General features: G+C 54.2%; 1 protein-coding gene across 1 annotated transcript; it reads left to right on the forward strand.

Moving 5' to 3' along the window:
- Positions 1 to 336: 336 nt before the first annotated feature.
- On the forward strand, positions 337 to 10,547 carry MYMK (myomaker, myoblast fusion factor). Its single transcript, XM_023188958.2, has 5 exons — positions 337 to 580; positions 4,888 to 5,002; positions 6,152 to 6,300; positions 9,522 to 9,638; positions 10,348 to 10,547. The coding sequence occupies exons 1-5, from the start codon at positions 446 to 448 to the stop codon at positions 10,495 to 10,497; spliced, it is 666 nt and encodes a 221-aa protein (XP_023044726.1). The 5' UTR covers positions 337 to 445; the 3' UTR covers positions 10,498 to 10,547.
- The last annotated feature ends 17,438 nt before the right edge of the window (positions 10,548 to 27,985 follow it).

Consider the following 27,985-nt stretch of genomic DNA (forward strand, 5'->3'; position numbering starts at 1 on the left):
AACATGGTGAAACCCTGTCTCTACTAAAAATACAAAAATTAGCTGGGCGTGGTGGCGGGCACTTGTCATCCCAGCTACTCCAGAGGCTGAGGCAGGAGAATGGCATGAACCCGGGAGGTGGAGGTTGCAGTGAGCCGAGATCACACCACTGCACTCCAGCCTGGGCCACAGGGCGAGACTCTGTCTCAAAAAAAGAAAAGAGAAAATCAGAGACAAGTGCTGGTCACGTGGCGCATCAGCTGTTGGCCCTCTCCATGTGTTGCTTGACATGTGCACGCACATCCCCGCCTCCATCCAGGGCATTTAAACCCTCTCGTGGGCGCTCCTCGCAGCTGCCATCAGAGCCCTGCCCAAAGGGAGCTGGCCTTCCCCCTTCGTGCTCCTGTGCTGGGGACCCGGGGCGCCAGCACCCACCCCGCCCCAGCCAGTGCTTTCCTCCAGGCCTATGGGGACGCTGGTGGCCAAGCTACTCCTGCCCACCCTCAGCAGCCTGGCCTTCCTCCCCACTGTCAGCATCGCGGCCAAGAGGCGGTTCCACATGGAGGCCATGGTCTACCTCTTCACCCTGTTCTTCGTGGCGGTGAGTCTGGGGGCCGGGAGGAAGACCCGCACATGGCCCATTCTGGAGCTAGAGGAGAGGCTCTCTGTCCACAGCGTTCTTGTATTGAGTGATGGGCAGAAGTGATTTGAAAATGAAAGAGCAAGCCCAGGTGGGGTCTGGAGACTGAAGAGAGAGGACTAGGGGAGTCCCTTCCCCTCTCTGGACCTCAGTTTTCCCATCTGTGCCAGGAGGTTGCTCTGGGATCACTGCCTGTGTGAGACCAAGCCCGGGGTGGAGCAGGGCCGTTGAATTGAGGGTAAGCCCTTCCATGTCCTTTTCTCAGCTGCTAATCAATGCCCCCACGGCCGCCCATGGGCCACCTCTGCTCCCTGCCTCTCTTCCAGCTCTACCCATAGGCCACGATGGAGCAGAGATGGATGGGGCAAGCCAGGCCTGGGAAAGGGTCTGTGGGGTTTAGGGATTGAGAAGGCTGGGGTGAGTGAGTCTGATTTCCAGAATCCTGGAGCTGCCCTGGTTCCAGAGGGCCTGCTGGTCTCTCCCTCTTCTGGGGCCTACTTCTCTCTCTGTGGGTCCGTCTTTCTCTTTCTATTTATATGTCTGGCTGGCTGACTGTCTCCGCTGTCTCTCTCTCTCTCTCTCACTCTCTCTCTCTGGCTCTCTCCTGCTCTCTGTCTCCTGGTACCTGTCATTGGGTGATTTTTTCCGTCTTTCAGTGGAGCGCCCAGAACCCCATCTGTCTTTGTTTCTGAGGTCCCTGTTTCTGGGACCCCTGTCTCCCCTGTCTTCTCTCTCTGGGTCCCTTTCACTCTGTGTTTCTCATACTGGTTTTCTGTGTCTAGTTTTCTCTGTTTCTCTTTTTTTCCTTTTTCTGTCTGTCTGGTTCTCTTTTGATTTCTGGAACTCGATTCCCATGGAATCCACTCTCTCTAAAACTCTTGATCCCACCCTCACTGGTTTTAGTCCCCTGACTCTCCGTGTGTCTCTCTGGTGTCTATCCACCTCTCCAACTTCTCTTTCTATATATATCTCTCCATCTATCTCTATATCTACCCATTCATCTACCTGTGATCTATTCATCTATTACCATCTCTCCATTCAGCCATCATTTATGTGTCTCGGTACCCCCTGCCTTCCTTCCTCTGGGTTTTTCTGACTCCGCTAACATGCCCTCACTGCTGGACTCCTACAAGTGGTGCCCCACCTCTTGCTCTCCCGAAACCTTCATTGTTCACCTTCCATCAGACCCCTCCTTCAATGACAGCCCATGTCCCGGCACGACACCTGCTCTGGGGAGGCAAGCATCCCACTAGCCTCCTTCTTGGGGCAGTGCTGGGCCCAACCTGTGAAAACTCCACCTCCTCTCCCCAGACAGCCTCCTTCTCCAGCAGCAGGGCCTCTATGGGCAAGAATGCCAAGTGCATGTGAGTGCGCACAGGCAGTCCTGAGCCGGTGAGGCCCATGAGCTCACACATGTGTTTGCAAGCATGTATTCACATGTTATACCTGCATCCTGAGTTGGTCAAGTCCAATTTTGCCTGCAATGGCAGAAGTTGAGTGTGTGTGCGTGCGCTGGGAGCAAGGCATCCCCTCCAGTGTGTGTCGCTCCTCAGGGTGACAGTGGCCTGGGGCAGGCTGGGTCCTTTGTTAAACCAGATGGCCCTGGAGCTTCTGATTCCACCTCGAGAGCCAGCGCCCAGGGTAGGGGACTGGGTGGGGCTCTATGCACAGCATCTGATTCACCTCCCCCACAAGCCCAGGATCTTGATTCCCATTTGGCAGATGAAGAAACCGAATCCCAGAGAGGCAGAGTCACTTGTGCCACTGTGAGATCAAACTCTTCAGAGCTCCCGACCCACCCAAATGCCACTGCATTCGTTCCTCTGGGACTCCAGCCTGGGCTAGGGCTAGGAAGCCTCTTGGACAGATGAGAGACTGAGGCCCAGAGCAGAGCCAGGATTTCTCTGCAGGTCCCAGGGCCTTAGCGCAGGGAGAAAAGCTGGGGTCTTATTCTCAAGACTCCTGTTAGACCTGGCTCAGCAAACCACAAGAACCCACCAGGCCACCCCTCCCTGCCTGGGACTCGGCTGGCCCCACAGCTGCCTCTGCACTGGTCTCAGAGGCCCCACCCTACCCCACCCAGAGTGGCAGGGGCAGCTGCTTCTCGTGACAAATGTCCTCCGGCCTCAAAGCCACACTCAGTCCCTCTCAAAGCTCTGCCGTCCGCATGGCGTCCCTTCCCTTCCAATCAGGCCCCTCCCATGACTATCTCCATCTCTATGCCAGACGCCTTGCTGTGGGTGCAAACCCCACGGAGACGGTGTGCTCATCCCCATACAACAGAGGAGGCTCCCCCTGCCAGCCACTCACCTGAGCTCCCACTGGGAGCGTCTATGAAGTCAGACTCCCAAGCCTGAGCTCTGACCCACCAGGCCCCCAGCCACACCCACCCCGCCAGTGCCCCAGCTGGGCCAGGTCTGCCTCTGCACTGCACTGCTCTGTTTCACCTCTTTGGGCAGACAGTGCTGCTCTGAAGTTCACTTCCCCGCCTGTCAAACAGAGCTAAGTTCCCACCATCGGGAGGAGCCAAGGGCCTAGTGGCAGAGGCTCTGGGTCCCCAGGGTGAGCCAGCTCTCCTTCAGGCTGCTCAGAGCTGGGCCTCCCCACCCCTGAACACACACAGCAAACACTCTATGCTGGGAACTGTCCATGCAGCTGGGACCAGACAGTGAATGCCTTAATCACACGTGACGAACTGTGCTACAGGGAGGTGCACAGACAGCAGGTGATGGGGCTGGGGTGGGGGATGGGAGGGAGCCAGGAGAAGAGAAGAACAGCCTAGGGCCGGAGTCCTCCTCACTCCTGTCTCCCACAGAAGTGTAAGCACCTTGATCAGGCCCCTCCTGAAGCTTCCCTGTCCCCAAGGTAAACAGTCATGTCCACCGCTGGTCACCCTCCTCTAGCCGCATCTTTGCCAGTCTCACTTCAAGAAAGGTGCGCCACACACAGCTCAGCATAGTCTTCTGGATGAACCTGACAGGAACAGAGAGAAGCAGGACTGTCTCCTCCCTTGTTTTAGATGCTGGATCTCTATTAATGCCTCCTAGGTGCACCTTCCCTTTAGGCCGTGTACAATTGCTGTTGGTAGGAGCACTCCACTTTGACCCCGACTTGCCCGCTCCCCAGATCACCCAGGGCCCCTGCTCCATCTGTGGTGTCCTTGTCGCCTCCAGACACCGGCTGCTTTCCAGCACGCCTGCTCCTCCTGCTGAGCTGGGCTGACCAAGAGTCCCCCGTGCTGGTTCCCAAGCTTGTTTGTGCCAGTTGAACCTGTCAAAATAATTATGTCATGTAATTAAATATTACCTAAAATGATGAAATGCGAATGCAAAAGGAGAGAGAGTTGTTTTCCATAGAAAAGTAGTTGACTGCTTGGAAAACACTCCCTTATAAGCGTTTTGCTTTAAAAATTGACGTGAAAGTGGGTGTCGGGGAGGCGACTACGAGAATATAGGGCAGGGATGGACGAGCCTAGGGGGCTGTGTTCAGCTTCTGCGAGGGGGTCTCCGAGATCTTCATCCACATTAAGGCAACAGAATCCAAGAGCTGCAGCCCGGCTTTCAGTGTGGGCCCTGCCAGCCACAGCAGCGCCACAGGGAATCTGTTCAAAATGCACGTTTTTCTGTTCAACCCAGCCCTCCTGAATCAGCAACTCTCAGGCAGGGCTCAGCAACCTGTGTCTAAACCAGGCCTCAGGTGTTCTGATGCCCACTCGAGCCTGAGAACGCTGCTGCAGTATAGACCAGTCATCAGAGGGGTAATGTGTGCAAGAAAAGGCCCCAGGAGCCCCCGAAGAGCAAAGGAGCCCCAGAGAGGCTCTGGCCTCACATCCAAAGATTGGCGAATGAACTTGTAGCTTTGTGCTTCCAGGAAGCGCAGATGCTGAAGGTCCAGGGAGAGCCATGTAGGGTCCCCCCCTGGAGACCGCCCCACCTAAGCGGGCTTCACCTGAGTGATCACTCAGTCTCCACCCAGTCCTGCCGGTGCAGATGAGCGAATTCTGCTGAGGTGACATTCAGTGAACCCTTGGCACACCCCAGCCCCTGAACACCTCACTGGCATGTGCCACTTAATCCCCACAGGACCCTCTGCAGGAGTGCTCGGCAGTACCCCCATTTTTCAGGTGGGGAGACTGAGGCACACAGTCATTAAGCGACACCCCAAAGTGACTTCTTGAAGCCAGCACGTAGCCTGGCGCTCTGGGGGCCGTGGCTCGGGGACCAGCCCCGGCCTCTTTGTGCTGTGACCGCCTGTGGGTTTTCTGGCAGCTCCACCATGCCTGCAACGGACCTGGCTTGTCTGTGCTGTGCTTCATGCGACACGACATCCTGGAATACTTCAGCGTCTACGGGACAGCCCTGAGCATGTGGGTCTCGTTGATGGGTGAGTGGCCACCCCCTGCAGCCAAGCCTTGCGGACGAGGACCGGCTCCCCGGTGTCCACACGTCCACCCTCAAACCAGCCCTGTCCCAGCCCTCCAGCCCCACTCACTCCCATCCCCAGGAAACTCTTCCCTTGTCTGGGTTTCAGGGTTGTGTTTAATCTATGAAAAAGAATATACACCTCTTAAATGCCTTGATGCCGATTTTCATATCCATTTAAAATGACTCATTTAGTAAAAGCTTGTTGTGACACATTTCAGCAGCAGAGGCAGACAAAGGAAAAACTAAAAGTGTTCCCTCTTGTCGCTCCTTCCCTGGGAGGACCGCTGTTCACTGCTCAGGGGGTTGGCTTCCTAGACTTTCATACAGACATCCACACGTGCGGGTGATATCCACCTGGGAGGCAGGACCGTTCATAAGCCCCCTGTCCTGCCATGTTTTTTTCCACTTACTGTTGTCTGTGGCAAGGTCCCCATGACCTGAAGGCTCCCTGCCATCCAACCAGGCCTGTGAAGGGCTTCGCTTCTTCTCGTGAATCTTAGTGTCTTTGTCCTGCGATCGTGTGGGATAGATTCGATCCCATTCACTTTGCATAGTGATTATGGATTTTTAGTCACAGGGTCTCACTCTGCCACTCGGGCCGGAGTGCAGTGGCATGAACACAGCTCCCTGTAGCCTCGAACTCACAGCCTCAAGCCATCCTCCCACCTCAGCCTCACAAGTAGTTGGGATGACAGGCAGGCACCACGACACGCACTGAATTTTTTGTGGAGATGGGGTTCCCGCTACGTTGCCCAGGCTGGTCTCGAACTCCTGGTCTCAGACGATCCTCCCATCTCAGCCTCCCAAAGCACTGGGATTGTAGACCTGAACCACCACAACCAGCTGTGGTCTATTTATTAAAACAAGGTGCTGGGAGCACAATCCAAGCTGTTGTGTCCATGGGGGAAGCAGCAGGCTGCCTGTCCTCTCAAATTGGCTGGAATTCAGACCCCCTCAATGACCAGGCTGGGCTTCAGGGTCTCGCTGGTTGAGGGGATGCTGAGAGAGGGCACCTACAGTTTGCCTCCTGGGGGCTGGGGGCTGGGGGGCAGCCAGGAGGAGCGAGAGGGACCACTCACCTCCCCCTGTGTCTCCCTGGCCCCTCCAGCACTGGCCGACTTCGATGAGCCCAAGAGGTCAACATTTGTGATGTTCGGCGTCCTGACCATTGCTGTGAGGATCTACCACGACCGCTGGGGCTACGGGGTGTACTCAGGCCCCATCGGCACAGCCATCCTCATCATTGCGGCAAAGTGGGTGTGTACTGTGTGAGCCTCGATGAACGGGGACCCAGGAGGCCCGTCACCTCTCCCCTGTCTGACTCCTCCTGCCTTGGATCTTCGTTTACCTCCTGCCTCATAGGCAAATGGGTAGATGCAGGAATTCAGTGAAAACACAGAAAATGGCCATCAGGTGCTCCGGCTGTGCAGTGTGTGACTCTTGTCTGTACTCACCAGCTCCAGAGTGAGCCCAAGTTACCCAGCCTCTCACCTCCATGCCCGTACCTGTAAAGCAGGTGTTGTCATTATAGCCCCCTGCCTGTCTCATGGGGTGGTTCAGGCACCTGAAGTCCTGGCAGGCAGCCTGGCTTCCAATGTGCTCCACACACAGGAGCTGTTTCTTATCACTCTCATCATCACTCTTACTAGGAGCTGCTTTAGAGATGCAACATTAACTTGGAAAATGGCCTGGGGTAATCTGGGAAGACTTCCTGGAGGGAGTGAGCCTTGACTTGGCTCTAGCCAGGAGGGAGAGTGTGGTATGAGAGTGAGGAAGCCTGGGCCAGAGCTTCTAGCACAGACAGCCTCTTGCAGAGCAGCGAGGCTCTGGCACCCATGAGGCCCTCACACAGTCCTCAGTGCTCCCTGCTCCCTCCGTCCCATCAAAGCCCTCGTGGCTCAGGACCAAACCCCACTCAAATTCACCCAAGCCAAAGAGGGATCCTAGGGCAGAATAGACCCGGGGCATCTCCTGGGACCCCAGAACAGGAGGGAGCTCACCCTTGCAGGGGTCTCTCAGACTTCAGCCTGAGCCTGCCCTCCAGGCCTGCCGCAGCCCAGGTACCACCTGAACATCCGTCTGCTGCATTTCACCTCTTTGGATGCCACCTGAAGTCTCAGGGTCCCAGCTTCAAGTGCTGTAAGAGGACCTGGCCTGGTCCAGCCCAGCCACACTGCCAGCCTCAGCCAGGACCACAGGGCACCCAGAAAGCCAGAGGGCAGCTGTCAGTGCAGGAGGGCCCACGGCTGTGAGGAGAGCAATCGAGTTCTGGCAGGCAGCTTGCAAAGGCTGTCCCAATCCTCCCCACAGCCAAGAAGCACAAAACTGATTTGCCATTTGGCCTATGACGAAACTAAGGCATGGAGGCCTCAGCAACTTAACAGGACATCATGGCAGGGCAGTGGCTGGGCCAGGACCTGACTTTTTTTTTTTTTTTGAGACGGAGTTTCTCTCTTGTCACCCAAGCTGGAGTGCAATGGCGCCAGCTCTGCCTCCCAGGTTCAAGTGATTCTCCTGTCTCAGCCTCCTGAGTAGCTGGGATTACAGGCGCCCGCCATCATGCCCAGCTAAGTTTTATATTTTTAGTAGAGATGGGGTTTCACCATGTTGGCCCGGCTGGTCCTGAACTCCTGACCTCAGGTCATCTGCCTGCCTTGGCCTCCCAAAGTGCTGGAATTACAGGCGTGAGCCAACGTGCCTGGCTGGACTTGACTTTTTGAGCAGGAGACAGAGGACTTGCTTTCTGTCTCCAACTTGAGGAAGCAGAGCTAACCCTGGGCTGACCCAGAAGGTCCCTGGGAGTTGCCTAGCGGGGACAGAGGGAGCGCTGGGCATCAGTGGCCTGGACCAAGGTGGGTGGCGGGAAGGAGCGTGCGGGGGCCCTGGGCCCTGGCCACCCACCTCTCGCCTCCTTCTCCCCCCGAAGGTTGCTCCTCCCGCTGGTCTTGGCCAGGTCTGAACTGGGCTGAATTGTGATTGGCCAGAAAAGAATTCACTGATGGGTTTCCCACCAAGAGCCACGAGACTGCCCAGGCCCTCAGACTGCAGATCCAGCCACAGGAGCCCAAGATGGGCCACCCGCCTCCCCGCATCTGGGACTCAAATTGTTGTTTTCTAGACCATTTATTGTGGAGTTTATTTTAGATTTTCAAGGGCAATTGTTTCCTGGAATGAGGGTGGATTTTTCTCCCTGAGCCTCGTCCCCTCTTGGGAGGGGTTGAGCAATGACAGTCCCGGAGGAAGAAGGAGGGAGGGTTGGGTGATGGTGCCCTTTCAATAGTGCCAGGCCCGCTGCGTGACCTGGGGCAGGCACCTCCCTTCTCCCTGGTGTTACCACTGCAGGACTGGCCCGAGGTGGGCTGGCAGCCCTGGTCACTGCAGCCAGGGTCACACGGTCCAGCTGTCTTCATGCTACTGCGTGACTGCAGGTGCCCAATTCCTTGTTGGCAATGGAATTCCAGAGAACGGAAAGCCGGGCATCAATTCATCATTTATCAGGTGGCGAAACCTGACCTGACCCAGCATAAGGCTCTTCGTGCTCTTTGCGTAGGCCACTCAGCAATGGCTGCAGTTAGGGGTGCTGCCCCCACCCCCAGGGGCTTGTGCCACACGCTGTGTGTCTGACAGTTTATCCTACTGAAATCTAAAGCCTCCTGAGTGTACCCCATGGGCCTGGCCCCACTCTGAGGCCGCCAACACCCAACCCTCCCTCCTTCCTTCCCACAAGGCTGTCGTTCCCCAGCCCCTCCCAAGAGGGGACCAGGCTCAGGGAGAAAAATCCACCCTCATTCCAGGAAAAATCTGCCCTTGAAAGTCCCAAATAGACTCCACGTGAAGTGGCCTAGAAAACACGAGGCGGGTCCCAGGGATGTGGCCCCACGCTTCCCGCATCTTCCTCGGAATGCAAACCCCTCTCTAAGCGGAAACGGCCACGTGAGCCTTCCTAAGCACTGGGACCTGAGAAGCAGTGCTGGCCAAGTTTGTCTAATGAGGACTGAGATAGGTCCTTTAACTAGGAAAGCAAACGATGCTTGTCTGTGGCTCAGGGACCACCACAAGTGCCACTCCCACGGGCCACACTGGGCTGGCAGGTCCAGTACGTTCCTTGGTAAGCAATCATGGAGTCTAGTCCCCGTGGGGCTCCCCTCCGGCGGAGAGGAGACATGCAAGGGTGGCGTTGTCACATCCCAAAGAGGCGGGAGGGCAGCGGGGTCCTCACGGGACACATGGCCCAGAGGCTGCCTTCCCAGCCATCCAGTGTGGGGTCTCTGCTGGGTCTCTGCTGAGTCTCACCGTGAAGGGCCCTGTCCAGCAGAAGTCATCTGAGGCGGGGTGCGGCGGGAGGCTCCTGAGCCTCCTCTCCTGCTGGGAGAGGGCTGGGGTGAGCCTGTGCAGGGCCGGCTCTCGGGCTGGTTTGGGAAGGGGTGTTCCCAAGTGCTGTGACCTGAAAGCTTTGCTATGGCCTCCTGTCCCCGCAGCTGCAGAAGATGAAGGAGAAGAAGGGCCTGTACCCAGACAAGAGCGTCTACACCCAGCAGATAGGCCCCGGCCTCTGCTTCGGGGCGCTGGCCCTGATGCTACGCTTCTTCTTCGAGGTACCAAGCCCAGCGGGGAGGTGTCCTGTGCCCCAGAGCGCACTCGGCGTAGCTCTGCTCAGCTGGGAAACCAGGGCTGTGCCCACATTGGGGGGACTCTGACAGCCCCAGGCCAAAGTCAGGCACTAGTCCCTGCTCACTAACCCCTCCCAGGGCTATGTTGGGGGCACTGCCGTCCCCGGCACCACCAGCACCATGGCCTGTGTGGACCTGGAGGCCACAGAGAGACCAAAGCTGGCTGCCTACAGAAAGCTGGCATCTCAGATGGCAGCACAGCCTGAGAGAGGCCTGGGGCAGGTGCCCGACACCTGGAGGAGGGAGGGAGGGAGGGGAGGAGACAGGGAAGGAAGGAGGGAGAAAGTGGAGAAGGGAGGGAGGAGCAGGGGAAGAGGGATAAGGAGAGAAAAGAGGGGAGATGGAGGAAGGGAGGGAGGGTAGGAAGGAGAGAAGGATGGAGGAAGAGAAGGACAGCAAAGAGAAGGGATGGGGAGGAAGGAAGGAGTGCAGCCTGGAGAATGGCACAGGCCCTCACTGCTCTGTGGTTAGCTGGAGAGAAAGGCCACCGCGAGCGCGACCGTGGGGGAGGCTTCCTGCAGGTGTCCCAGTGCCCAGGAAGAGGCGCGGGCCTCGAGGGGCTCGGCTGGGTCTTGCAGAGGGAGAAGCCTCGGGGAGGGGCTGAGGCCCCAGACTGACCGCCTGCCCCCCGCAGGACTGGGACTACACCTATGTCCACAGCTTCTACCACTGTGCCCTGGCCATGTCCTTTGTTCTGCTGCTGCCCAAGGTCAACAAGAAGGCTGGAGCCCCGGGGTCCCCGGCCAAGCTGGACTGCTCCACCCTGTGCTGTGCTTGTGTCTGATGCTGCGCCCAGCCCGGCTCTGAGCCCCTGCCCTCCCCAGCTCATGCTTGGCCAGAGTCCCAGACAGTTTCTCCTCCTGCAGCTCCTGCTGTCCTTCCCTGCCCCGGAGCATCCAGGAGAAACATCTCTTGCATACCCTTAGAGGCCCCCGGGGGTCTGTGAAGTGCCCATCACGCCGCACTAAATGCTTCTTAAGAACCCGCTTATTTCGTTGTGACGGGGTGCACAGCAGCAGGACCAAGCTGGAAAGATAAGAATGTTCTCCTCCCAGGCCTTGTCACGACCCGTTGGTGTGTCTGGTGGAGCCCTAGGTCTGGCGTCTGCCCACCCCACTGCTGGCCAGCGGCCCAGGAGTCCCAGCCGGGTGCCAGCCATGACGGGGGGGTTCCCATGTCTTCAGTTTTCTCCTGGAAACTGCTATCACCATCTCTGTCCTGTGTCTTCAGGCTCCAAGCGACCCCATTTAGGAAGCTGGGGCCAGCGGGGCCAGCTGGATCCCTGGCCCAGGCCACTCTGGCTGCACCCCTTCCGCTGGGTCCCTGAATCAAGCCGTTTTCATAATTACAACAAATAAGAAGTGCCTCAATGTATCAATCTCACTGCGTCCCAGACACTTTATATACATCCTAACCCTTAAAACAAGACTCAGCCAAGCGTCATCCCACCCCCACCAAAAGCTTGTTCAGGGCCCGGAGAGGGGGCTGCCTCTCTAGAGTGGGCGGTGTGGGAGGTGTGAGCACCGCTTCTGGTCCTCAGCACCCAGATGCTGGCTTTTAGCGCTGCATGCTGTCCCCAGCGTGGAAAGGTGATGGGTTTGGGTGCAGTGCCCGTGAGCAGAGGCCGCAGGGCTCGAATGCTGGGCTCCCTCAGCTGGGCCTCCCTGCTGTGCGGTGGGCGGTCCTGTCTGTGAAGGACTGCGGGGGTGGTGGCAGCAGGTCCCAGACATCACCTCACAACCTGCATCCCCCGGCACCCAGCGATTCCAGGCCCATCTGTCAGGCAGGAAGTTACCTACACCTGTCTGGGGCCTGTTTGTGTTTCCAGACGGTGCCACCGGCTTGGGAGTGGTTGCCCAGGTCCACTGCCCATGGAAAGAGGGCGGTGATTTGTCCTAGAGTCACCCCCTGCTCGCCTCCAGGGCTGGGAGAGAGCTGGCTCAACTCCTGGGCTGGGGACAGGGTGGCCTTCTAGGCTCCTCCCCCATACAGTTGCTCTGACTCCCTGGCCTGGTGGCCCCATCTGCTGCCCTCCCTGACAGCCTGGCATCCCCCAAGTCTTAGGGGCCCCTGGCCCCTCACCTTCCTCACCCAGCGACCCTCCTGGCCTCGAAGGGCAGGCACAGAGGACAGCCAAGCTCAGCCCTTTCCTGGCCCTAAGACAACCAAGCTCAGCCCTTTCCTGGCCCTGGAGTCTTTGAATACAGAGCAGCCCACGGCTAGTGCTCTATCCCCAGCTCTCAGGGATGAGCAAGCTGAGGCTCCAGCATCCAGGGCTCCAAGCCCATCCACCCAACAGGGGGGCAGGGACATGTCCTTTGTGTCCCCATTATAGGGCCAAAGACACCCAACTTCTGTGCCCTGACCTGGGGTTGGAGGACAGGCATGGTGCTGCCTCTGTGGGCTTCCAGTCTGTCTGAGGAGGTGCACACATGCGTGTACACACACCACACATGCACACACGCACGTGCACACATGTACACACTCCATACACCACACATATGCACATGCACACACGTACACACTCCATACACCACACACTCATGTGCACACATGTACACACTCCATACACCACAGATACACACACATGCACACATGTACACACTCCATACACCACAGACCACATACATGCACACGCACACATATACACTCCATAAACCACACATACACACCACACACATGTGCACACATGTACACACTCCATACACCATACATGCCACACATACACGCACACGCACACAGGTACACGCTCCATAAACCACACATACGCACATGCACGTGCACACATGTACACACTCCATACACCACACACATACACACACGTGCACACATACACACACTCCATACACTACACACACCACACATACACGCACATGCACACAGGTACACACTCCATACACCACACACACCACACATACATGCACGTGCACACATGTACACACTCCATACACCATACATACACACACACGTGCACACATGTACACACCCATACACCACACACACCACACATACCCACACGTGCACATATGTACACACTCCATACACCATACACATACACACACGCACATGCACACATGTACACACTCCATACACCACACACACCACACATACACACATGCACGTGCACACATGTACACACTCCATACACCACACATACACACACACGTGCACACATGTACACACTCCATACACCACACACATACCACACACACACGTGCACACATGCTCACACTCCATACACCCACACACGCTGCACACACTGAGAAAAGACAAGGCATCCTTGAGCCAGCATCTTCCCCTCTGGCGCCGTGTAGAGACCACATAAGCCTCACACCAGGCATTGTAGGGGACAGGCTCTGGGGGTCCCGCAGCTGGAGAGCCCTGGACATCCCTGCAGAAGCAGGCACCTGCACGGTGGCCGCCCCACCTCCCTCCCCGCCACAGCTAGCAGCCAGCACCCCCCTTCCCGCCCGGCAGCAGCAGCACATGGAAAGTTGGAGGCGGCAGGCCACTCTGAGCAGGGCGGCGGCGAGGGCCCTGCCAAGCGCGAAGGGTCACACTGGCAGGCTCCTCGCTGCAGCGATTTACGAAGGCCGTCCGGAGCCTGGCCAAGTCTGTAAGTCACGGACAATTAGGAGGCGCGCTCCAGCCCTCAGTCCCTGCCCACTGCTGCAGGCTCCCGGGCTCCAGGCCCAGCCTTGCCCCTCCCGATGGGGGCAGCCCCCTCCTCTACACAGGCAACCCCTGGGGGACCCCAGGCCACAGTCCTGAGCCCAATTTGCTAATAAGGACACCGAGGGCCAGGGATGTCAGACAGCTCGGGATGGTGGCTGCTGGGTGGGAGACGGTGCCAGGATCTTGCCAGTCCCCCCAGCTGTGTCTCCCTCCCATGGCCTCAGGCACCATGGCCTACTTTGACATCTTGGGGGCTTTGACCAGGGAGCCAGGTAGGGAGTACCCAGGAGAGGGCCACCCTGCTCCCTTGACACCAAGAATGGTCACCCCAATACTGCAAGATAACAAGAAAGAAACGTCATGGCCTGCAGATGCAAACACCTCTGAATCCCTGTGTCTGCCAGCCCCAAGGGTGTCGTGTCCCTGGAATCTGAGAAAGGGCCTCCAAGGCCGCCCCAGCCAGAACTCCTCCCCGCCCTGATCGGGAGACCCGGGGACTGTGAGTCCAGTGCTTAGAGAAGTAGTTCTAGATGTCACTAGGAGTCCCCAGATAGCACTGGCCAAAAGGACTTGCTTTAGCGGTGGGGACGCTCGGGGCTGCCCAACATGCCTGGTGCCTGGGCATTTGCAAAGTGGCTGGTACAACCAAGAACCCGGATCTTTAAATGTTAGCTCATTTTAAATAATTTAAATTTAAATACTCACATGGATCCGGCCAGTTGCGGTGGCTCACACCTGTAATCCCAGCACTTTGGGAGGCCGAGGTGGGCGGATCACGAGGTCAGGAGATCAAGACCATCCATCCTGGCTTACACGGTGAAACCCCATCTCTACTAAAATATAAAAAAAAACAAAAAAACAAAAAAAAAGTCACATGGGTGGCATTGCAGATGAAATACAGGACGCCCAGTTGCGTTTCAATTTCGATCTATAGCAGATGCTCATGTAACATAAGCCCCGTGAGCTACTGGAGAGACACTTGCACGAGACACACCTACACCAAAAAATGATTCATCGTGTATCTGAAATCGACTTTAACCCAGAGTTTTCTGTTTGATCGGGCAGCCCTGTCCATGTGGCTGGTGGTTACTGCACAGGACGGTGCATCTGCTGGAAACAAAAGGGATGGGACAGCTCTGAGGACTCTTGGTGACTGAATGGCCATGTGCTTCCCCAGCTGGATTTTTTCCCACTCTGGGGGGATGGGTGGGCACACACCCAGCAGCAGCCTCCCTAGCAGCAGAAGCAGCCTGGGCCTCACCCATCACAGTGCCAGGGTCAGCCACACCCCAGCCCCATGCCTCGGCCCCGGCCTGCCCACGCCTGTGCCCCGCGCTGGGGCACATACCACACCCTCTCCTGGCACACATAGCAGGAGCCCAGCTCAGGGGAGAGTGCGGCACACCTCAGGCAGCACCAACGCAGAAACCGATTCTAAACACTTAACAGCAACATAAACAGAACAGGCACCTTCACCTCCCTGCAGCTGGTGTGAGGCTGGCACGGCACGGGGCAGTGCTTGGGCCCCCCGCCAGGCCGTCCTCTGTTTGCACAAGCGGAGGTGGTTTTTGTCTGAGGGCAGTCTGCGTGCTGTGGCCTTTGTCGTGTCTGCTACTGAAATTTCCTGTCTCTGTTATTCTCTTCTCCAGTAAGACGATCTGAAACCCAAAACTTTTATTGCCCCTTTTAAAAAGGCTTTACAGCTCCCCATCTACTTCATAGACTGTCCTGCTCTCGGGGCTGGGATTGTAGTTAGGGCAAGCACACACTGGACTCCGGGAAAGGAATTCACCCTGGTCTCAGCCGCAGGGGCTTGGCTGGGAGGACATGGAGGAGGAGAAGGAGGGGGGCAAGGGATGTTTCTGCAGAGTCGGCAGGAAGCCCCGGGGTGTAAATCTCCTTTGCCGGTGAGCTGGTTACCAAAGCTAGCAGCCTAAGGTGGTTAGAGGCAGCAGAGAGTGCGTACAGCCCTGGGGCCCCCTGCCAGGCCACCTCTCCGTGTCTAGATGACCTTGGGGCCATTTCTGCCCAGCTCTGCATCCAGATTCCCCACCTGTGAATGGGAACAGCAGCCTCGCCCTGCCGACCATGCAGGTCCCTTTGAGTAAATTAAGTCAGTGGCTGGCTGGCTGGAAAGGTGGCAAGGGAGTTTAAAAGGCAGAAGAGGCAGGAGACAGATGGGGCAGGTGGGGGTCAGGACCCCAGCTCTCCCTCTATGAGCTCAGGAAAGTTCCCTGCATTCTCTTGGCCTTGGTTTCCCCTTTTGTAATAGTGCCTGCCTGGTATGGATGCTGTTAAGATTAAATGACACATTTATTATAAAGCATCCAGCACAGTATTTTTTTAAAAACTTTTTTTATGGCAATCATTATTATTTTCATTATTATTGGTCAAGGGCAAAAAAATGAATCTATCTATCTATCTATCTATCTATATATATATATATATATATATATTTTCTTTTTTTTTTTTTTTAAGACTGAGTCTCACTCTGTCACCCAGGCTGGAGTGCAGTGGTGCAATCTTGGCTCACCACAACCTCTGCCTCCCGGGTTCAAGCGATTCTCCTGCCTCAGCCTCCCAAGTAGCTGGGACTACAGGTGTGTGCCACCACGCCCAGCTAATTTTTGTATTTTTAGTAAAGACGGTGTTTCACTATGTTGGCTGGTCTCGAACTCCTGACCTCATGATCCACCAGCCTCAGATTCCCAAAGTGCTGGGATTACAGGCGTGAGCCACCGTGCCCAGTCAAATCTCTAGACTTTAACAGGGGTATCTATCCTCACCATCAGGAAGTATTCACTGCAGTTGAGGAACCAAATACCCACATTTGCCAAGGAAACAAATTGCTTCATACCAAGTGCCCAGGAATTAATTATGGATTAAGAAAGTAAGGAAGGAAGGCTGCCTGGAAGAGGAAGGTTGGAGACTGAAACGAGAAAAGCAAGTTTCTCGTTTGCCCCAACTCTCGGGCCATGTCTATGATGGCTTCTTCATTCCATGGTTCTGAGTCTAACCATGGCCCTGTGCCCTGAACCTCCCCAGATCTGCTGTACCCTTCCCATCGGGGCAGCAGGAAAGCCGCCGCTGCCCACGTGGAGAGAATGGTGCCAGCAGGAGACCATGTGTCCATTGCTGGCTTCTGTCCCAGGACAGGGAGACAGACTGAGTCTGGGGTGTGTCTGTCCTGTGTTCATGGTCACCTGTGACCAAAGGCGGAGGAAAAAGGTGACTTTGCTGGGCTTTTCTCCTGCCCTCCCTCAAGGGGGAGGATTTGTGGCCAACTGAGCCCATGAGCAGGACTTGGGAGGCAGACGCAGGCTGGCCTCGTGGTGTGGCCTTACGTGTGAAAGTACTGACAGGTGACCGTTACCCTCCAACCATCTCAGGTGAATCGTGCCCTGTGTCATATCACCAGCTCTGTCCGGGGCTTTCTGTGGCCCCCCAACACCTGAACTGAAACAGCAGGAAACAGGGGGCTTGGTCCCAGGGCCCAGTTTAAACGTCATCCCTTCCTGAGTGTCTCCATGTGCTGCACAGCTTTCCCAACCCCAAGGAATCACACGAGTCCAGCAGACCCGGGCTCTGCCTTCCAATGGTGCACAGACTGACGGGGGAGGCAGACCCAGAAATGAGCCATTGCAAGGGGTCAGGGGAGTGAGGCGCTGGGTCAGAAAGGCTGCCCAGTGCGGGTGCTGCTGGGAGACCCAAAGGAGAAGGGGCCAATGGACCAGGGAGAAGGAGAAAGATCTAATGGGGCTTGTCTGGGAATTGCAAAGCTGGGCGTCAGTGGGCAGGTCCTGAGGATGTGAGGGTTTTAGATGGGGGAGCCTGACAGTGGGGTCTGGCTTCCATGAAGAGGTGGGCAGTGGCAGAAAGAGACCAGGAAGGCTGCTGCCCATCGGGAGGGAGCCAAGCCCACCAGGCAGGAGTGTGGGGAGGAGGGAGGTGCTGGGAGAGCGAAGGTGGCATCAGCAGGGCTCGCTGGGGGTCCACCAGTCCCCCAGCTGGTTTTCCAGTGGTACAAAGTCCATTCACTGGTCACTGGTGGTGCCTGGGACATGTGTCCCTCCTGCAGTTCTCAGCCATGGCCCCCAGTCTGCAGGGAGCTGCCCTGGTCTGGGAGGGGTATTAAGGCAAACTGGTGCCAGCAATCATAGCTCAAAGCTTTTGGACAGCTGGCTTGTTTCTTAAAGCCACACAGAGTCAAGGTCACCCCCAGTTGCCTAGTCATTCATTCCCCTGCAGCCTTTGCACGATGGGGGTGGCGGGAGAGCCGTTGCTCAGGGCCCAGCCTACATTGCACAGGCCAAGACCATGCCCAGCAGGCCAGGGACGGATGTGCTCCCATGAAGCCTGGAAGCTCGGCCCAGGCTGGGAGTGTCTCGATCAGCATCGCGTTCCCGCGCTCCGCCTGGCGGGCCGTAGGCAGGCACTTAACAAATATTTGTCAAATGAATGGATGAGTGGATTTTTCCATATCTGTCTTGGCAAGGGCAGGTTTATGCCTCTCTGACGAGTCCACATGCAAAAACAGTTAGTCAGTGACCACAGAAGGCAGCCTTGACCCCGCTGACCTGCACACTGGCCGCAGGCGGGAGCAGGCCATGAACCGGAAAGGACCTGGCTCTGGAGTACCCACCCTGGGGCTGTGTGACCTTGGGCAAGGCCCTTCACCCCCCAAAACTTCTAGCAGTGACACCTGCTTATCCTGCCGGGGCCATCCAAGGGAACACCACCAGGGAAAGGACCGGCCCCACCCACCCCGCCACTGAGAACCTAGCCTGGGTTCAGTCCCGCCCGGGCCCAGGAAGGCAGCAGAGGTGCACGGGCCCCTCAGTCTCATCAGCAAACTGTACCACGTTGTGAAGCTGCCATCCTGTCTAGGGTGATAGGGACATGGTCCCCACACCCCCCACCCGCACACACTGTGGAGAAGCAAAAGAGACAAAAGCTGCATCCTGCTCACAGGGGAACCCCTTTAGCCCAGGGGGCCCAGTTTCACCCCAGGAGGAGCCCCGAGGAGCCAGCAGACGGCCGTGACCACCCCAAGCTCAGGGCCAGTGGCCGGGCCTGGCCAGGGCTTCTGCCTGATCACTCCCTTCCCTTCCGAGAAGTTGGGCCCCTTGGGCCTTCATTGGGTTTTGTTTTTCTAACAGCTCGGCTAACAGGAGCCTGCTGGCCTAGAGCCCCAGCTGGAGCCAGGCTATCAAGTAGCTGCGGCCACATCTGGAAGACGTTTGGGCAGAGTTCGCCGCCCCCCCCCACCCCCACCACAGCAGGCTGATAAGCGTCTGCTGCTGGCTTGGAGCTCCGGGAAGCTGCAGCCTCAGACCACCGGCCCTGGCTGCCTGAGCCTTCCAGAGGTGGGAGAGGAGGGGTAGAGGAAACTGGGGCGTTCTCTGGCCCCTGGCCTGCCAGCCCATTCCAGAAACCACAATGGCAGAACCAAAGGATGTCAGCACAGAAGGCAGCCTCAGAGGCCCCAGAGCTCCACTTGTCCCTCCCGCAGACACCTGCTCTTCTATGCTGGGTCCCGTGGCGCCCTCGTCCTGCCAACTGTCATGATCATTCCCATCACGGTCTTTGGGCCTGCACCAGGTTCTCGTACCTGGCACCACTTCCTCATCACCATGCATCTTAGTCATCTTGGCTTCCCCATTTCACCAGCTGGAAAACCAAGGATTCACGGAGTGTCCGCACAGGTGAGAACCCGCACCGACAGAGCCAGGACACAGCCCCAGGTTTGGGGTCTCCGAGTCCTATGTGCTGTCCACTGCACTCACGGCCTCCTTTGTCCTGCCCTGTTCTGTCACTGGATGTCCCAGTGGAGGTCTTCACTGTGGACCATCCAAGCCCCTAGTGTGAGCACTCAGGGATCTTGGCTGTTGGGCTTATCACAGTGCGTTGGGACAGAATTCTGGGCAGCCAAGTGCCTGACTGATCCCACAGGTAGCACCCAGCAAGTAACAAGTACATGAATCAGAAAACGAGTCACGAAGGAGGGAGAGGAGGTTGAGTCACCTGTCACTGGCTCTCGCAGTGCCTGCCAGACACTGTTAGAAGTGCTTTATGTGCTTGAGCCCAGGAGTTCGAGACCAGCCTGGGTAACCTAAGGAGACCCTGTCTCTACAAAAATAATAATAATGACAATAATGATTTTAAAATATAGGCCACGTGCAGTGGCTCACGCCTGTAATCCCAGGACACTGGGAGGCTGAGGCAGGTGGATCACCTGAGATCAGTAGTTCAAGAACAGCCTGGCCAACATGGTGAAACCCCGTCTCTACTAAAAATACAAAAATTAGCGGAGTGTGGTGGCGCACACCTGTAGTCCTAGCTACTAAGGAGGCTGAAGCAGGAGAATCGTTTGTACCTGGAAGGTGGAGGTTGCAGTGAGCCGAGATCATGCCATTGCACTCCAACCTGGGCAACAAGAGCGAAACTCCGTCTCAAAAATAAATAAATTAATTAATTAATTTAAAAAATTAAGAAGTGTTTTATGGATAGCGGCTGTTAGGTCTCTCAACTGCCCTGTGAGACAGGTACCACGACTGCCCTCCTAATATTCATTATGATGTCTTCTTCCTTAATTTGCAGATAAGGGGGATTTCAAACTATTTTATCGCCATCATCATTATTGTTCTAACCAGTACTGAGGTCGGTCAGAAAGCACAGTCTCCGAGACGGCAAGCCTTCACAGCGGCTGTCTCTCTCTATGGCCCAGCATGTGGTCAGCTTCCATAACAGCCCCATGTAGTCCTGCCCTTAGCCTTCTGTGTGAGTCCGTCAAGTCAAGCTTCTTGACGGTGCTGCTTAAATCTGTCGTTACCAAGTATTTGCCTACTTGCTGTCAACTCCTGAGAGAGAGGTGTAAAAATCTCCCACTCAGGCTGAGGGCAGTGGCTTACACCAGTAATCTCAGCACTTTGGGAAGCTGAGATAGGAGGACTGTTTAAGCTCATGAGTTCAAGACCAATCTGGGCAACATAGTGAGACCCCATCTCTACAAAATAAATTTTAAAAATTAGCCGGGTGTGATGGCACACACCTGTAGAGTCAGCTACTCAGGAGAATGAAGCAGGAGGATTGCTTGAGCCCAGCAGGTCAAGGGTGCGGTGAGCCACGATCTCGCCACTGCACTGCAGCCTGGGTGACAGAGCAAGACCCGGTCGAAGAAGGAGAAGGTAATAGAAAAAAAAAGAAAAGAAAAGAAAAGAAAGGAAAGGAAAAGAGAAATGCCCCACTCTGCAAAGGACAGCCTTTAACACAAATAATGCTGGAACAAATGAATGTCCCGAGGCAACAAAGTGACCTCAACCTTTTCTTCACACCCCACCCCAAAATTAATTACAAAAACTAAAAAACTTCTAGCAGAAAACATAAGAGAAAATCTTTGTGGCCTTGGATTAGGCAAAGATTTCTTAAATATGACACCAAAAGTGTGATCCATCAAAGAAAAAACCAACTAGACCATCAAAACTGTAACATTTACCCTTCAAAAGACATCATGAAGAAGCAGACTGGGAGGAAACATACATAACCCTTAAAGGGTTAGAATGTATACGTTAATTCCATTCTTTTAGTGGTAGTTCATCAAAGTCTGTAATAAATTCATATCTTTGCTCTCCCCTTGAACATCACACGACCATAGAAACTTTTAATTCCAATTATTTCCCTCCTAACTTTAAGACCATTATTACCTTGTATTTTCCTTTTATCTTCATTTAGACACCATGTGACATTTTTACCACCAATAATTGTTTAGATTTGCCCCCATATGACAATCTGTTCGACTTTCATCTCTTCTTATACCCCAATTTTTCCATCTGAGGTTATTTTCCTTCTGGCTCAAACATATCTTTTTTTTTTTTTTCTTTTTAGACGGAGTCTCGCTCTGTCACCCAGGCTGAAGTACAATGGCATGATCTCAGCTCACTGCAAGCTCTGCCTTCTGGGTTCACGCCATTCTCCTGCCTCAGCCTCCCGAGTAGCTGGGACTACAGGCGCCCGCCACCACACCTGGCTAATTTTTCGTATATTTAGTAGAGACGGTGTTTCACCATGTTAGCCAGGATGGTCTCGATCTCCTGACCTCGTGATCCGCCCACCTCAGCCTCCCAAAGTGCTGGATTACAATCATGAGCCACCGTGCCTGGCCCATATCTTTTAAAACTTCCTCAAGCAGCCATGCATGGTGGGCTCACACCTGTAATTCCAGCACTTTGGGAGGCCAAGGTGGGTGGATTGCCTGAGCCCAGGGGTTCGAGACCAGCCCAGGCAACATATGGAGACCTCCATCTCTACAAAAAAATACAAAGATTAGCTGGGCATGGTGGTGCACACCTGCAATCCCAGCTACTCAGAAGGCTGACATGGGAGGATCACCCAAGTCTGAGAGTTCAAGGCCACAGTGAGCCATGATTGCACCACTGCGCTCCCATCTGGGCAACAGAGTGAGATCCTGTCTTAAAAAATAAAATTAATTTTACAAAAACCTTCCTCAAGCAGGGGTTGTTTGTGAGACACCTTCTTGATTTTTATTTGCCTATGGTTGTCTTCATTTTTTTCACTGGATATTGAATTCTATGGGGGTAATCCTTTGTGTCTTCATTTTTTTCTACTGGATATTGAATTCTAGGTTGACAATCATTCGCATGTTTAATTTTTTCACTGGATATTGAATTCTAGGTTGGTAATCGTTTGCTCTAAGCATTTTGAAGACATCCTTTCTCTATTTCCTAACTCCCATTGTTGCTCCTGAATAGTAAGTTCTCAGTGTAGTTGTCTTTGAAGATAATCTATATTTTCTCTTGGGCTCTTTTTATAAGACTTCTTTTGGTCTTCAGTGTTCTGTATTTTTATTCTTATGTGACTGGTGTGGAATCCTTTTTCTTTGGCTTGCTTGAGAGTCATTGGGCTTCTTAAATTTGTGGGTTGCTATCTTTCATTATATCTGAAATAGTTTCAGCCATAACCCTCTTCAAATATTGCCCCTATCCCTATTCTATCTCTCTTCATTTTCTGGAAATCAAATTAGCAATATGCTTACATTTGCGTGCTAGTCCTCATGTTCTTTATATTTCCCAGTTCTTTTTTTTTTTTTTTTTTTTTGAGACGGAGTCTCGCTCTGTCGCCCGGGCTGGAGTGCAGTGGCCGGACCTCAGCTCACTGCAAGCTCCCGCCTCCCAGGTTCACGCCATTCTCCTGCCTCAGCCCCCCGAGTAGCTGGGACTACAGGCGCCCGCCACCTCGCCCGGCTAGTTTTTGTATTTTTAGTAGAGACGGGGTTTCACCATATTAGCCAGGATGGTCTCGATCTCCTGACCTCGTGATCTGCCCATCTTGGCCTCCCAAAGTGCTGGGATTATAGGCTTGAGCCACCGCACGAGCCTCCAGTCCTGATATTTTTAGTGTCTAAATATTTGGCTGATCTGATTCTACTGCTTGTTGTTTCTGTTGACTTTCCCTCATGGTGTCTTGCTTTCTTGTATATTTAGTGATTTTTTTTTTTTTTTTTTTTTTTACTCTGAACTGCTCATTTGCTGTGGAACTTCATGGAAATTTTCTGAGGCCCGAGGTAAAGGCAGAGTCCTTTAGAAAGTAATTGTAGTTACTTCTGTCAAACAAATGAGGCACTTCCAATCTGAGACTCCTTTAAAGTAAAATCTCTTATTTTGGATAATTGAAGAAGCGTGGATTCAGGCTACATATACACACATGAAGGTCAGGTTATAGTTATTAATTCTTAGAGAATACTTTTCCTCCTCCACTTGGCACCAAAGTGTGCTACAGGCAGTGTTGATGTCGTATCCAGTGGGGAAATAGATTTTCTAGTTTCCCATGACAGTGAGGTGGAGCCCATGCAGTCCCACATTAAAGGAATGGTCTTCCACTAGACTCTCTTGCATGGCCAGGCTCTGTGCTTTGTCTTCTGACCTCTAGCCACAAAGGTAGTCAAAAAATGATGCTCAGGTTTGTCTATGATAATAAAAAATTTCAATTCTCCAACTTCAAAAAGAAAAGACAGGCTGTTGTCTGGCCACAGCAACAAGCAAACACCAGCATTAAGTCCATCTCAATCTAGTAGCGACCACTTTCTTTGATCAAGCAACCAGCAATAGCCCCTCTCCAATAACTAGTCTCCCTCTGTTAAAGATCAATCAATCCCTAAGCTCTCCCACTTCTGAAAGCCTCCTATGCCTGAACTCCACTCTTCCTGAAACGCTATGAAGGCCAGCAGTTTGCTTTGTTCGGGGAGTCTGAGCCTTACAATTATAGCTCTCCCATGCTTAACAAGCAATAAGTTCAGCTTTTTGTTTCAGAGATGGAGCAGTGGCCACACCTTTCCATACCTCCCAGCAAAGCCAGCTTCAGTGTTCACCTTCCTCTCTGGGTCCCATCTTTTCTCCATCCTGGCCTGAATACTCCACACTTCCTAGTCAGCTCAAGATAATAATCAACAAGATAGGCATTTTTCATTCTATCCAGAATTTCTAGCTGCTGTTAGTGAGAAGGTTTGTACAGGTCTTAAGTGGCCATACTGGTAAGAACAGAAATCTTTTGACTTTATTTTACAGATGAGGAAACTGAGGCATGGAAACATTACACAAATCACTTAAAATTATGGAACCAGTGTATCACAGATTCAAACTTTGGAAGCCAGGCTCTAAGGTCTGTGACCTGATGCTCTACCACACCCAACAAGTGAGTCAGTAATTAGTAAATTCATCCATCCATCCATCCACCATTTATTGAGCTTCTTCTACCAGCCAGCCACAGCTTGAGGCCTTGCACATTGTATTAGTCCATTTTCACACTGCTATAAAGATACTACCTAAGGCCAGGTACAGTGGCTCATACCTGTAATCCCAGCACTTTGGGAGGCTGAGGCGGACAGATCACAAGGTCAAGAGATCGAGACCATCCTGGCCAACATGGTGAAACCCTATCTCTACAAAAAACACAAAACTTTGCTGGGTGTGGTGGTGCACTCCTGTAGTTCCAGCTACTCAGGAGACTGAGGCAGGAGAATCGCTTGAACCCAGGATGAGGAGGTTGCAGTAAGCCAAGATCGCACCACTGCACTTCACCCTGGTGACAGAGTGAGACTCTATCTAAAAATAAATAAATAAATAAATACTAACTGAGACTGGGTAATTTATAAACAAAGAAGGTTTCATTGACTCACAGTTCCACAGGGCTGGGGAGGCCTCAGGTAACTGACAATCATGGTAGAAGGGGAAACATGCACGTTCTTCACAAGGCAGCAGGAGAGAGAGTGAGCACGAGCAAAGGAAAAACTGCCACTTTTAAAACCATCAGATCTCATCAGACTCACCCACTATCAGGAGAACAGTGTTGGGACACCACCCCCACAATCCAATCTTTTCCCTCCCTGGACACAGAGGGATTACAATTCAAGATGAGATTTGGGTGGGGACACAGATCCAAACCGTATCACACAGACAGCACCAAATGAGAAGGGCTGCATTCCTGCCTTCATACTGTGTACATTTCAGGGGGAGCCGGCACAGGAGTGCGTGGAGGATGCCTCAGAGCCCCTCGGAGTATGCAGAGGCACCAGCCTCGGGGCACCTTGGAGTGTGCAGAGGCACCGGGAGGAACCTGCAGTCAGGATCAGAGGCAGCAGCCAAGGGGACACACAGCTGCCATTCAGGCCGGGTCTCCAGGTCACGACCCCTCCACTAAATCCCCAAGACAGATCCCATATACCCCTGGGAGGCAGCCGCAGGGATGAGCTCACAGAACCCACGCGAACCCGGAGGCACAAAGGTTTGCAACTTTCCCAAAGTCTGTGGCCTGGCCGACATTTGAACACAAACTCACAGGTTCTCCTCCTCCCTTTGAAGACAAATGCTCCAACAGGGACTCAGGGAGGAGCTTCTGGGCCAAATACCCCTGGAGTTAGGGAGGCCAAAGGTAACAGTGGCTTCTCTCTGCCAGTAACCCTGGAGGTGAGGATGAGGAAGTCACAGTCTGTCTTATTGGAAGCCAAGCCCTTCCCTAACTTCACAAGCCTGAACGTAGGGCATCTCACGGAGTTGGGCTGTAGACAAACCTTCTTAGCTACTGATATCCCCTGAGGCCTTTAAGAAGTCAACACATTTCCCCAAACTCTGCAAGCCAAGCAGGTCTTGGCCTCTGTCCTGTTACCCTAAGGGTCATGGGTCGCCAAAAAGCCTCCCACAAGGTGACGGATGGTCGGCAGAGCTGCAGAGGAGGGGGCAGGCTTTCTGTACTGTCATTTGGGGAACAGCTGGGCACAGCTGTGTCCTGAAGACACTGCCCCAGCCCCGCTGGGAACACAGGGTCAGATGCCATTCCCAGCACGGACCCCACACCAGAGGCCAGACCAGGGGACAGCGTGTCCTGGGGCTCGGCTGGCCCCATCCCAGCATGACAAAGCAGCCTCCCCTGACTCCAGGCCCAAGCCAGAGGAACATGTAAGCTTTTTCTCTTAAGTCTTCCCAAGCTGGGTGCTGTCTGTCCAGCAGGGACAGGGTGCTGGTGTTCTCCCAGAGTGGCAGGGGTTCAGCTGGATAGGGCTTTGAAGCTTCTGGAACCTGCACTGTGGCTCTCATCAATCTGCTTCGGAGCCACTTGGGGGAATCTGGGGACCCAGTGAGGGGTGTCCCGGGACCCACACATGCCAGCGTGAGCCGAGGCTCCCCTCTGGTTAGAGAGAGCTATTTAGGGAGACTGCTCTCCTGCCCCGCACACAGCAGGGCCCCATTTGCCTCAACCTGCAGCCCCAGCTCCAGAGCCTCTTACAGCACCAGGCATCCCCTCCTGCCACCACTGTGCTGAACCTGGGCACCTTCCAGCAGGCTGGCCTCCCTGCCCTCCTCCCACCTTGTCTTTCATCAGGTCTCAACTCCAGCCCCAGCATGCACCTCCTCCTTCCATGTGCACACACACACAAACACACATGTATGGATGCATACACATGAATCCACTCACACACTTGTATGTAAGCACAGACATGAGTGCACACACACAAATGCAAGCACACACATGAATGCACACACGTGTGCATGCACACGTGAATACAAACATGCATATGAATGCACACACACAAATGCATGCATGCACGTGCAAATGCACGCACACAAGAATGCACATATATATAGTGTATGCACGCACACACAAATGCACACACGTATGCAAGCACACACATGAATGTACACACACAACTGCATGCACTCCAGTATGCACGTGCACACATGAATGCACACACATACATAAATGCATGCACACACAAATGCACACGCGCACACACATATGCACTGTTCCCTGCACCTGGAAACCTTTGTGTGCGCCTCTGCTCCCTGCCTGTCGAAATCTTACCCATCCTCCAAGACCTGGTTCAAAGTCCACCTCCTCTACAGCCCCTCACTAGCCCCTTCAAGTTGCTCTCTTCCGAGCCCTCCCTCCACTCAGCCCTCACCTTGGGGAGCATCCCACCTCCACAGGTGTGTCTCCCCCACCTGACAGAGCCCTAGGGAGCCAGGACCAGCCCCACTGACTCGGTCTCCCCTCCAGCACCTCAGCACTGCAATCAGGTGCTACCCCGCCAGTGTGTGGTGGGTTGAGAGCTTTCAGATGTTTCTTATCTTTATTTTTACTTTTTTTTCTTACCCCACAAGCAACACATGGGTCAATGATGATTCTAAGTTTGTTCAAAGCAACCGTCTACGTTTTTCAAAATTACTCCAGTCATTCGTATATGTTGTAGAAACATTCAAACATGCAGATAAACAAAATGAAGACCATTAAAATCATCGGAAACTGTAGACGTTTGTCTCTGTGGTCACTTATGTAGGGCTGGTGATCTAAGTCTGTTCCACATATTGACTCATTTAATCTGTGCAGTACCCCTGAGTGACAGGTGTGGGCATGATTCCATTTGGCAGCTGAGGGCACTGAAGTGCAGGGCTGTTTGGCAACATGTCCAAGGTGAAGGTCATCTGGAAAGTGACAGAGCTGGACTTGAACCCTGGCAGCAGGCTCCAGTGCCCACAGTCTTGACCGCTGTGCCCTGTCCTGTGCATAATTAGGATCATACAGCACTGTCTTCTGTAAGTAACCCCCCACCCGCCACGTCTTAGCATGCAGTCTCTCATGAACACCCTCCAGGCAGGATCACCACATCATTTTTCAAGCCTGTCACATCCCAGACCTCCAGGTCAGCCCACGCTGAGACAGGGTGGACAGGAACTCCTGGGAGGGCTGCACCCTCAGTCCGTCCGTCAGAGCCCTAGAGCCCTTCCCAGACACCTGGACGCTGCTCCACCCCCAGCCCCCAGCTGGCTGGTGAGAGTCGTGGATTTCAGCTCCCGATGGAGGAAAGGCCAACTCAGCAGCAGCTCAGCTTCTCAGAGTCCAGGGGCCGGCTCCAGGTCTTCGAGTCTGCATTTCAGGCCAACCGGCTTCAGGGGGAGAGTCGGGAGGCCCTGAACAGCAAGAGCGCCACCCTCAACTTACGCAGACACTGTGGAAATGTCTAATCCCATGAAGCCTCCTCCTGCCTCACCCTAAGGACCACCGTAAGTGCATGGCCGTGTGCATGGACA

The sequence above is a fragment of the Piliocolobus tephrosceles genome, chromosome 14 (genome assembly GCF_002776525.5).
Source record: "Piliocolobus tephrosceles isolate RC106 chromosome 14, ASM277652v3, whole genome shotgun sequence".
Taxonomy (NCBI): domain Eukaryota; kingdom Metazoa; phylum Chordata; class Mammalia; order Primates; family Cercopithecidae; genus Piliocolobus; species Piliocolobus tephrosceles.